Raw genomic sequence first — 12530 nt, 5'->3', positions numbered from 1 at the left:
GTAGAACCTAAAAAGGCAGCATTCAAATATAAACGAAACCTAGTCGGTGTTCTTTTAGATACATTGATAGATTTTTTTAGACAAATGGATCATCAAATACCCCCCTCCCCATGGCCGGGAGGCCATGGAGAAAAAAAACTAGAAAAACTGGTGGAGTACCTCCCACCACTAATAACCCTCCAAACGAAATCAGAGGAAAGTACCATGCGTCATAAACAATAGTAACATACAATTCAAACTTGGCCCTACCATCCACCTTACGGCACATTAAAAAAAGAAAAGAAAAAAGATGGATTAAATTGCTCGAAAATATTTTTTTATAATTATTCTCAAGATATCAAACAAGAGACTTTTTCGCTGACTCAGGTAATGTCTTTCAGGCAGCATGCAAGGTTGTCAGGGGATAGACGTCCGATCTGACTGAATGAGTAAATGGAAGTCGAATGTTGTCAGAATTACGAAGATGATAAGAGTAACGACCATGGTTGCAGCAATAACTATAACCTGGTAAAGAGCGAACCGTAGCAGATAGTAACTGAAAGTTTTAAAATGCTTTTGAAAAATAACTGCTTAGTGAGAAAAAATTTGGTGAATCGTGTTTTAGGGACAATAACTATCATATGAGTTCATCTTAATAATACAAGTTTATTGCAAAAGCAAATTTTCGGAAATTTTGAAAAAGAGCTTGAAACTCCATAAAAATGGGAAAGGATCAAAATGAAATAGTGCACCATCATCATGGTTGATGATCGTAAATAGATGTCTAATTGCTCATTTAAAAGCTATTGCTCATACCAACTTGCTTTTTATACATTTGTTTTGATCGCTAAAAAAGATTTAAATGGGCAACTAAGACAATTTTTTAGAGGGCTTCAACCTTCTGATTTAAACAACTATAGATTTTATGTATCTTTGGTAAACAATACGCCACTGTGCGGCATTGTGAGCCTAAAATTAGAGTGCTATATATAACTAATATTTCGATCATCATAAATCAGGATTTTTTATTAATAAGAATATTAGTGAAAAAGCTTTATGTTTAATAGAAAGGAGAAAGGACTTGTACAAGAATTATCTGAGTGATAGATCGTATGAAAACAAAAGAAATGTAAAGAAAGTGGAGAAAGCATAGAAATATGAACTAAGGAGGTGTGCACTGGAGGCAATGGATAAAATTGCCAAGGATCTGGAAGATGAGGCTAGGCGGCCTAACAGTAAAATATTGTACTGGCACTTTAACAAATTGAGAGGGAGCAGTCAATCCGGACTTGGCCCAGTTAAAGATAGGAATGGGGTCGCAATTAGCGATAAGGAAAAAACTAAAGAGAGATGGGTCCAACATTTTGAGAACTTGCTTAACCGAGATAGAGTTGCAGGAAAAAATAGAGAGGAAAATGAAAAAAGTTTTTGATACCTTGGATGTGAAGGAAGATTTGTTTTGTGAGGAGGAATTAGCAACAGTACTAAAAGGATTTAAGAATAATAAGGCTCCATGTGCAGATAGGGTGGTAAATGAGTTTCTTAAATATGGTGGCACTGAGGTTAGAAATAAGTTATTGAAGATTATGAATATGATTTTTGAAAAGGGGGAAGTACCTAACGATTTTAGGAAAACCTTAATTAAGCCACTTTATAAGAAAGGTGATAAAAGTGAGTGTGGTAATTATCGAGGCATTAGTCTGGTCTCTGTAAGTAGTAAATTACTTAGTAATATGATACTTTTTAGACTGAGAGATGCCGTAGACAATGTTTTAAGAGAAGAACAGTGCGGTTTTAAGAAAGGTAGAGGATGTGTCGACCAAATTTTCACTCTTAGGCTAATAATTGAGAAGTGCCTGAGTTTTCAAACAACTTTGGTCCTCAGTTTTATAGATTATGAGCAAGCGTTCGATTCTGTTGATAGAAGAGCTTTAGTAAAGGTTTTATCCCTGTATGGTATACCAGGCAAATACATTAAAGTGATTGGTGCTATGTTCGAGAGTAAAACTGCTGCGGTTAAGGTAGGAAATGAGGTTAGCAGCTGGTTTTGTATTAAATCAGGAGTTAAGCAGGGTTGTGTTCTATCCCCCTTTGCATGGATTATTTTGATGGACTTTGTTTTAAGGAGCACAGGAAAGGACAACGGAATCAATTGGGAGGAAAAAGTCTCCTGGACTTGGATTATGCTGATAATTTAAGCATTCTAGATGAAAGTGTGAGCAAAATGAATGAAGTTTTAGAGGTTTGGCGAGTTCAGGGTGCTAGAATTGGTTTGAAAATTAATGTTAGGAAGACTAAGTCACTAAGGCTAGGAATAAGTGAAGATGAAAGGTGACGTTGGGTAATTAAAAGATTGATCAGGTGGGTAGCTTCACTTACCTTGGTAGTATTATTAGTAAAGATGATGTAAGTAATGGAAATTCGAGATAGAAGAGAGCCATGGACAAGGGTGTATTTTGATCATTAGGAGAATACTTTAAGAACTTGATGATAAGTACTTAAACCAATAATATGCTCTTAGAAGCTACAGCGTTAACAATCGTCATATATTGCTCTAAAGCACCGGCGCTCTGAAGAGCGGAAGAAGATTTGCTAGATGTTTTCTAAAGAAATTGCTTAAGGATTGTTCTGGGTACCTAGCTGACTGATCGTGTTTCAAACAATAGGCTATACGAAAAATGTGGTTCAATACCGCCCTCTAGGGCTATAATTAAAGAATGGTTGAGGTGGCTAGGGCACGTTGTGCGGATGAAGGATGACAGATTGCCGAAGATTGTTCTTTTCGGCCAACCATCTAGTGCTAAACGGAAAGCAGGTCGTCCCCGTCTGGGGTGGGAGGACGTCATAAAGAAAGATTTAAAGGAAATTGGAATTTCCTGAGAAGATGTAAAAAGCGAGGCTCTCAATAGATTGGGATGGAGGAGGAGCGTGCGTAGCTGTGTTGGCCTCAGATGGCTTGGTGCTGCGGTGAGTTGTTAGTAGTAGTAGTAGTAGTAACAATTGGGCTCTTGTCATGCCAAAATTGTCATGTTGCATCACAAATAGCTGAAAACGCCACTTTTTTGAAGTGTTATCTCTTATGTAACTTAGATACGGCAATGGAGAGATCAAATTCAATCCAAATTAGTACTCTCTCGATATTCTAGGACCACTAATTCGATGTCTTCACCCCAAGGAAAAAAAATGTACAAAACATGAATCCGTTAGCCTGCCATTCTTCTCTAAAAAAAAGACAAAATTTAATTTCGCATTTTTGCAGATAGGGGCTTGAAACCTCTACTGTGGGTTTCTAAGGTAAACCGCAGCAGATCTGATCTGAGGTAAGGCAGGAACCTCAAATCTATGTCTACCTCCTATTACCTTGCTCTTTTATTGACTCCGTAGGGAGAATTCTCGAAAAGCCTAATACCTGGCCAATTTTAATTTCCATTGAGCTTCAAAGAGCACTTAATGTTAACCCCAATATATTAGTTGAGAAACTTGTCATTGAATTCAATATTAGTTCTTTCCTGGTGAATTGGTTGCCTCTTTCTTATCAAAGAGATTGAAGGTAGTCAAACATCAGAATCATTATTCCTGTCCCCTCCCTGTCCACAATGGAGTACCCCAAGGTACTCAATAGACCCCCACCTATTTCAGTTATGATTAATAGCCTTGCTAAGAAATTTCCCGACGGATGGAAACCTGTCAATAACCCAACAGTTGTTGAAACCTGCAATAGAAATTTAATAAGCAACCCTATGAGCATCCTGAATTACATTGCAGATGATGCCTTGGAGTTAGACCTTAGAGTAAATCCCTATAGATCTATGATAATACCAATGTGTTGCCTCAAATTCTTGCCCGGTTTTCTTATTCCTATCCCTCCTGAAATTTCTGTGTCCTCCTTTAAATTACTTGTGATCATAATTTCTTCTAATTTAGAGTGGGATATCCATGTTAAATATATCATCCATAGAACTAGTGTATCTACCTCCCTCCTTAACCTGTACTACTGGTGACAACTCACTGCAGCACCAAGCCACCTGATGCCAATACAGCTATGTTGCTTCTCCATGCAAATTCTAGTCAAAGCCTCCTTCTTTACACCCCCCCCCCAAAAAAAAAGTTCCAATTTTTCTTAAAGCTTTCCTCATCTTGAACGGTTGACTGACAAGGACTACCTTTGACCAAAACCCCGATTTGGAATTACTCGGGCTCAGGACAAAGAAAAATTAGATACCGGCTATTTTTGGCTATTCAAAATCAGTCTTATGTTAATAGTTTCCCTGAGAGTGGGTTCTGCTTTTCAGCGACTTAAAACTCAAAAGAACAGAAATTGTTTCGTACATGAGGGGTATAACCGCTCCTCAATACCTCGCTCTTCACACCATCTTTTTTTTGTATTTTTAAAATCTCTCTATTCTAATTAAACAGCTTTTTTGTTTCAGGAGTTGTTTTTTAATAATTGGGGTAAAAAGTTATAATTAGCATAAAAAACGAAGTATTGAGGAGAGGGACCCACTCCTCATACACGAAACAATTGGGGTTTGTTTTAACTTTGGTTGTTGCTCCTTACTTTTAGTTGAAAAAAATTTGTTTTTTTGTTTTATTTAATTATTTTTCAAATCATGCCGGAAATCCTCCCTCCATGGAAAGTTTTTCCTGAAAATTTTCCCCTCTCAATATCTGAATAGAACGTTTCTCCCACATAAAATTCCCCACTTGAGAATCTCCCCCGTAAAAAATACCCCCCCCCCCCTAACGGAAAAAAAACAGACAATTTCACCTCCTTTGAAAGTTTCCCTGGTATATCTCCACATGTAAAATTAAATTGGCAAAGAGGAAGTAAGTCAAATAAAAAAAAATAGCAGAAAAATTCTGGTAAATTCCCCGTGTATGGTTTCCCCCTGAAAGTTCATCGCGGAAACTTCCCTCCCCTTGGCGATATCTCCTCTTGAAAAATCCCCACTGCAGAAAATTCCCCCCACAGAAAATGCACCCTCCCCAAAAATATCTGTTTACTTCTCCAAAAAAAATTCTAAATGTAGACTTTGGACATATTTCACAACTTACAATCTTTTCCCCCGGGACTTGCAGGGCCGTGTCATCTCCAAAGGCATGAATACTTGACTTTTCAACTATGCTGATCAAAATGGCTGTCTCAAAATTTTGATACGATGACTTTGGGAAAAAGGGGCGTGGGAGGGGGATCTAGCTACCACCCAATCGTTTTGGTCACAAAATGGGGAACTAGAACTGTAATTTCCAATTGAGCAAGCCCTCTCCCGTTCTTATATGACCATTAGTTCGATACGATCATCATGAAAAAAAAAAAAAAATACGCACACGTGATCTTTCTTCTGGCAAAATTACGAAATTTCACAGTTTTTAGATGGAAGCTAGAAACCCTTACAGTAAGATTCTCTGATATGCCGAATTTGATGGTGTGATTTTTATTAAGATTTTGTGACTTCTTAGGAACGTTTTCGCCCTGTCTCAAATGTTATACAAATTTTCTCAGACTTCCATGGCTGGTGATGGGTAAATGAGGCTTGATGGATATTATATATCTAGATTTGACGTAAAAGCCAATTCACTTGATTTACCTATTGATAACAAACTTCCGTGTTATAGAGTTTCGGTTGTTATTTGGCCGAGCTGCTCCTTACTTACAGTTTGTTGCCACGAACTATATGATTAATTGATCAGGCTTAGAATTCGCTCTCAGAAAGGGCATTGGTGGCGGGCATAGACATTAATTTTATGGGAAATTTATATAGGTATCTCTGAGACCCATATTACGAGACTTCCATGACTTGAGTGGATAAATTTTTCTTGGAACTACAGACTCCTTACTGAAAATCTGGAAAGCTATGACAGATGCAACTGCTGACGAAGCTTGCCTTTCATTGACTATTGAAACTTCGTCATGTAATCCCTACTAACTGGCTTTATTCTGTAGCGGCTGAATCGCAGGGTTTGGCATGGCACTTGCATCTGTTGATACTGATTCCAGTAAGGCCAAATACATATCTTTTGATATTTTACTGTCAACTTGGAGAAGATCTCCAGGAGTAATATATAATTTCTTGAAATACGAATTGAAGTTTGTGACAATCGTGACGAGGGTGATCTGAACAAGGTCTATAAGCCTAGAAGGTATTTTATTTAACAGATCCTTTCGGAGGTTCTCAGCAACATTTCAGAGTCCTCACTAGACATAGTTTGCGAACAGGCTATGCCAACTTCTAAACACAGCTGTGCATGCTGTGTATCAGCATAAATGAGTCAATAGATTGATAACATTATTCTTCTTCTCGGCCATTTACGAAGCAACTTTCTCCGTTGGATCTTTTCAGCTGGATGTTCACCGGTAGATACAAAAAATAACGAAATAATATCGTTTCGATATTCAATATCGATATTTGGTGTGGTATATCGATATCGATATTCAATATTGCCCAACACTAGCTTCCAGTGATAATAGTCAAAACAAAAGCGTTGACTTAGTAACGAGCGACACGCCTTCTATTTTTTGCAAGGGTCTTTGTACAGAGTGGATGATCCTAAAGAGTTGTAGGAGGACTCATTTGATAGTAATTTCTGAGTTTGGAACCCTCTTTAAGAAGTAAGACTACTTGTAGGACAACCACATCCTCCCTTGGCATTCCCATGGCATTGAAATAGCGTTTTTGATGCCCTTTTAAGTCAAAATACTTCAAATATACGAGAAACGCCTTCCAAGGGGACATGACAGACACAACCCTAGGGGGCAAGACCCCCCAGACATGCAAGTAGCCTAATCTTTACAAATACATTTCAGTAGAAAAGGTTGGCATGAGCCACTGCTAATATAAGCTTAGTTCAAGGAATTTAGATATGTACTATTGTCCAAATTTTGACAAAAAAGCCCCAATTTGACTTTGAGCGGCCCTTCCACCAGCCCTTCCCTTCCGTCATCAACCTTTAACAGAACACTTAAGTGTCTATTGTAGTAACAGGTGTTTTACACTTGTAACCTGTTAAAAACGTAATCATGCAAGTGTTTTCAATTTGAATTCAATTTATGCAAAAAAAAACAACTCCCAGTTTAAAACAAAATCCGAAGTGTAAGATTGTGTCCTAAAAAGGCTCCAGAAACCCCAGACTGTAGTTTACCCCTCTATACCAGAAATACTGATATCCTCAATTACTAGTGAAGTTGACTAAATATATAAAAGCTAAGGATTTTTCAAACTCCCCGCCTCGGAAAGGATACTATTCGACGTCACCAGTCAAAGAATCCTGCTCAGCCTTGAAAAACCTATAACTGTTACAGACGTATTTTGTGTCTGGACTGACCATAAGGTAGACCGTTTGTTTAAAAGAGCCTTCAGATACAGAGTCGTCGGTATCATTGGTTCGCAAAAAATCAACAATATAAATTTAGACTACTTACTTATTATGTATATCATAGTGAAGCAGTTGTCAAATGCAATGCCCATTAAAAATCTGGAGAGAGCAAATACGAGAAAATTCATTGAAAATGAAGATATGATTCCACCAGCTGCAGCAACTAAGTTACTTGCAATAAGGGCCGGAATCCTTCCATATCGATCTGCAACGGCTCCGATAACAATGCCTCCAACAATACTTCCACCAAAGAAAATGGCTTGAGCTAGTGGTGGAAAGTTGCTCTGGTCACACACCCAATTTAGCTAAAATAGTGAAATGTAATTAACTAGATTCATTTAAAAAATATATTTGTAAAGAACAATTTGTATTTTGAAAAGTTGTTTTTTGATTGGCGTAGCATTAAAAAAAACAATAAAATTGAAATCATAATACAAATGAAAGGTTACAAATAGGAAATACCGCAAATACGTAAACACACACCCCCCCCCCCAAAAAAAAAAACTTTAAAAGGCTATAATGTTATTTGCGCTTTATACATAAACGATATGCGTTTAAAACACTGTTGTTTTTATTTGTGAAAGCATCAATAATAATAACCAAAAATAAGAAAATGCCGACAGTAGTTATTGGCTAGATTTGTAATTTTGTTGTAAAAATTTGCACTATATTGCATTAGTACAATAATTCTTAATAAGTAAAATAAATACTTCTTAGACTAGTCCTATTCTTGGCTGTCAATATAATTATATTATTCCAAACTGACAATTTTTTGGTAAAATCTTTTCCTTTTCGTTCTTTTTCTTTCAAACACATACACCATTGAAGTCAAAACAGTTATTTTATAACAAAGATTGGTAATATTTGAAGTCTTCTGGTTAATTTATTGAAATTTTATATTTGAATCAGCAAATCAAAAAATGACTCATCCCTTACTTCTCTATAAATTTAGGAACTATTAATGTTTTTACCACCACCCTTGTTGGTGATTCCCCCAAATTATTTGGTTTCACCCAAAATGGGGCCCTGAACAGGGCCAATTATTTCTTAGCTGAATAAAAGTTATATGCTTCAGTCCTTAGGTCAAAAAGAACCTCTAAGAGCAGAAATAAAGAGGGAGGGGGGAAAGGGTTATCCCCAAATAAGGGCCAAAAAGGGGCCAACAAAGTTTTATTTTTCTCTGAACTGCTTGAAACTTACTCCCGTAAGTTCCTGAGCCAAGGGAACCCTCGTGTACAAAAAATTAGTACTTTTGTAGCCTACCATCAACCCTGTTTATGATAATTTCTGTTTGGTTAAAGTTTGATTTGATTAGTACTTTTTCATTCGTCAATAGTAATGTCCATTCGTTTTAAATTTCAGTTATTATAGGACTTTCTTTCGGCTTTATTTAAGTTTTAAGATGGCTCTTTACTTTTCTTTGAAAAATTCTTTTTGAAAACTTTTTTTCAGTTGATACCAATCAGTAGGCTCATAACAGTTGCTTGCTTTTGTGAATCTCTGACAAAAACCAATACCACTTGAAATCAATACCTCAATAACACCAATACCTCATTGCTTTGGTTGATAAAAATTTTAAACTGAGACTTTTTTTTACTTTCTTTTAACAATCTTTTTAAGAATTAAATAAAAATGAAATTAAGAATTTTAAAATTTAATTTTTTTTTACCAATCAGTAGGCTAAAAATATTTGCTTGGTTTTGTGAATCTTCGTCAAAAACCAAAACCACTGGAAATGTAAACAGTGTTTGATTTCTAATTTCTTTCTGCAATTACTTAATTACGATATATTTTGGTTGATAAAAAGTTTAAATTTAGGATTTTGTTTACTTTCTTAGATATATTTAACAGGAATAACAGCATAGAGTTTCCTTATTAGAAGTTTCTCTAAGAAAAGTAAAAAGCGGTATTCAGACAGGGAAGCACAGTTTATAGAATTATCCAGTAAGTTTATCGCAGATCATGTCTGGTCTTCATTCTCGGTACGAACAAAAAGCTCCTCCCACTTCTTTCTACATTAGCGGGTTAGTCTGTTTCCGTCAGTCAATGAGAAATGGTTACAAAGTGCATTATTCGTAATAGCGAGTTTCCACTTGTTTCGTGTCCAAGAGAAATCTGACTTGTCTACCCGTGAAAAGATCTAATGCCGCTTATGTTTCTATATGCAAAAACGTTCTCTGGAGCACTCGCACCTTGGTCCGGGTTTTTATAATGGGTGAGACAGGGTATCATACTGCTAATTCTATAAACTGTGCAGGGAAGAGACAGGAGGAAAATAAAGTCATAATTAGTCAAACTTTAAATTGTTTACTCATTCTTGGAACTTTCAATTTTTTTAAGTATAGCTTACTATGTTATTACATTCCTGGACGTATAGGTTTTAATGTCACTCTTTGCTTTCCTTAGAAAAAACTTTTCGGGAAAAGCTTCTTTTTAAATTAATTACTAGAGGTAGCTAAAAAATTAACTGATTTTGTTTTCCAGGATTTTTGTAACAGATATGGATATATATTTTACACGCAATTGTCTAGAACCTCATGGGTAAAAAGGTGCAAACTTTTGTTGCCCTTTCTAGAAAAATAAAAAAAACAAGTTTTTTTTAACTGAAAGTAAGGACCGACATTAAAACATAAAACGAACAGAAATTATTCCGTATATGAAAGGGGCTATTTCCTCCTCAATACCTCGCTCTTTACGCTAAAGTTTTTTATTGTTTTAAAAAATAATGTAGTGTGACAGCTTCAAACTTTAGCGTAAAGAGCGAGGTATTGAGGAGGGGACAGCCCCTTTCATATACGGAATAATTTCTGTTCGTTTTAAGTTTTAATGTCGCTTCTTATTTTCAGTTAAAAAAACTTGTTTTTTATTTAATTTCTGACCGTTTTTGAATTAATGCAGCTTTGATTTTGGCTCACCGTACATGAATAATTAAAACGAAATTTACATATTAATTTTACTTTTTTTTGGCTAAATGGCTTTCTCGAAATTTTGTTCTGTGGCGTTCTCTCGAACGTAACTTACGAATTAACTTACGTAACGAACTTCTATATTCGTATAGAAGTTGCTCCTTGCTTTCAGTTGAAAAAACTAGTTTTTTTATTTAATTTCTGATCGTTTTTTAAATTATGTTGGGAAATCTGGCGCCCCCTTCATAAAAATGTCCCTTCCCCCAATGAAACATCCTCCGTGGAAAGATCCTCCCCTGTAACCCCCCTCCAACCCCCCCCTCCTCAAACGTCTCCCTCAATCCCTCCTGAAACGTCTGTATACTTCCCATTAACCAATGCTATATGTAAACAATGGGTAAAGTTCATAACTTCCAGTCCTTCCCTCGGGAACTGTGGGGGATTAAGTCATCCTCAAAGACATATTTATTAGATTTTCGACTATGTTGAACAAAATGGCTATCTCAAAATTTTGATTGGATTACTTTGGGAAAAAATTTGGGAGCGTGGGAGGGGGCCAAGTTTCCCTCTAATTTTTTAATTTTCGTTCAAATGAGCCCTTTTACGATATTCTAGGATTACTGGATCGATAAGATCACCCCTAGGGGGAAAAAAAAACACAGAAAAAAAAACAAATAAACACGCATCCGTGATCCTTCTGACAAAAAATATAAAATTCCACAGTTTTGCAAATAGGAGCTTAAAATTTCCGCCATAGGGTTTTCTGATACGCTGATTCCGATGGTGTGATTTTCATTAAGGTTCTATGACTTTTTGGGGGTGTTTCCCCTTTTTTTCGAGAATAGGGCAAATTTTCTTAGGCGCGCAACTTTTGATGAGTTAAACTAAACTTAATGAAACTTATATATTTGAAATCAGCATACAAATCTGATTCTATTGATGTATCTATGGGTATCAAAATTCCGGTTTTTAGAGTTTCGATTACTATTGAGCCGGGTCGCTCCTTACTTACAGTTCGCTACCATGAACTGTTTGATATTATTGATCTAGCATATTATTGGCCGTTCTCAATAAAAACAAATACTACTGAAATTCTATTGAACTCTACTGACATTTTGACTGAGCTTTGAAACATATGATATGATTCAGGCTTGGAAATTTTAAAGAATCCATATATTTCTTTCCCAGTGCACCCCCCCCCCCTCTGATGGCACTACGGTAATTCGAGATCTCTCAAAAAGCTTCAGCAGCAAACCAGCTGTTCAGGAGCTCGAAATAACTTTCTTTCGACACAGCGTGGAACAGCCACTATAGAAAGAAACTTGTTCTGTAGACACCATAGAAAAGTTTAATATCGCGATCATTGTATATAAATAATAGACAGTAGGATCATATCATATCTCAGCCATTATACAAAGCCGAAACGAGATGCAAGTGCTCCGGAGAACGTATAAATACATGCGACATTAGATTTTTTCACGAGTAGACAAGTCAAATTTCTCTTGAACGCAAAACTTGGCTTCACCTTTGTAAAACTAAATTTTAAAGAATTTAATTTTAAATTAATTTATTCTAATAGAAATATAAAAAAGCGCTAATTAGTAGTACAATGCTATTATTTGATGTTTTTAGAATTCCATTAAAAAAAGAACTTTCTGAAAAATAAGTCTTTCAAAGAAAAGTAAAGGCCATTTAAGCTCAGCAGATACAAATACATGTTAAAATTCAAGCTCAAAACGACCAGGAATTACTATTGAAGAATAAATGAAACCCAAAACTAATAGAAATTAAAAGGAAAGAAATGGCGAAAAAAATGCAAGAGGTAATAATATAAATGAATAAATATTTACAGAGGCTGGTAATACTAAGATTGAATGCTGCTATCAATCCTAAAGCGAAAAAAAAATATTTTGCTACTACTGCATTATTAACCCTCTATACGAACGGACTTTGAATACACAATCAATGCATACAAACATACAATAAATACTAAATTATATGAATAAATAAATCTTAATACTAGTGAAACTTAATCTGGACATGCAAATAAAGCTCGAAATAAACAAAGATATCTCCAATCAAGGGTTTGGGTTTCGCCTCATTTTCCAACATCAAAAGTGTAAAACTTACTGCGTCATTGGCGCTTTACTGAAAGCGAGTTATATTACAAATGCTTTCTTTTGTACTTACTATTGAAAATAAATATTAAAATTATAGTAAAATTTTGAACTGGTGAGCTTTCAGCAATTAATATCATTATACATCAAATAT

General features: G+C 35.7%; 1 protein-coding gene across 1 annotated transcript in view; it reads right to left on the bottom strand.

Annotated features, from left to right (window-relative positions):
* LOC148940644 (organic cation transporter protein) overlaps positions 1 to 12530 on the bottom strand; it is a 91057-nt gene that overhangs the window by 59335 nt on the left and 19192 nt on the right. Inside the window, exon 3 of the mRNA XM_089104794.1 lies at positions 7400 to 7658. Within this exon, the coding sequence (XP_088960920.1) occupies positions 7400 to 7658 (259 nt within the window). The remainder of the gene's footprint in view (positions 1 to 7399; positions 7659 to 12530) is intronic.

This window comes from Artemia sp. Qi Xiang Cuo, chromosome 19 (assembly GCF_049724085.1).
Source record: "Artemia sp. Qi Xiang Cuo chromosome 19, ASM4972408v1, whole genome shotgun sequence".
NCBI classification, from domain to species: Eukaryota; Metazoa; Arthropoda; class Branchiopoda; order Anostraca; family Artemiidae; genus Artemia; species Artemia sp. Qi Xiang Cuo.
Note: the sequence above shows the minus strand (reverse complement) of the source record. Positions and strands in the feature narration are given on the sequence as shown.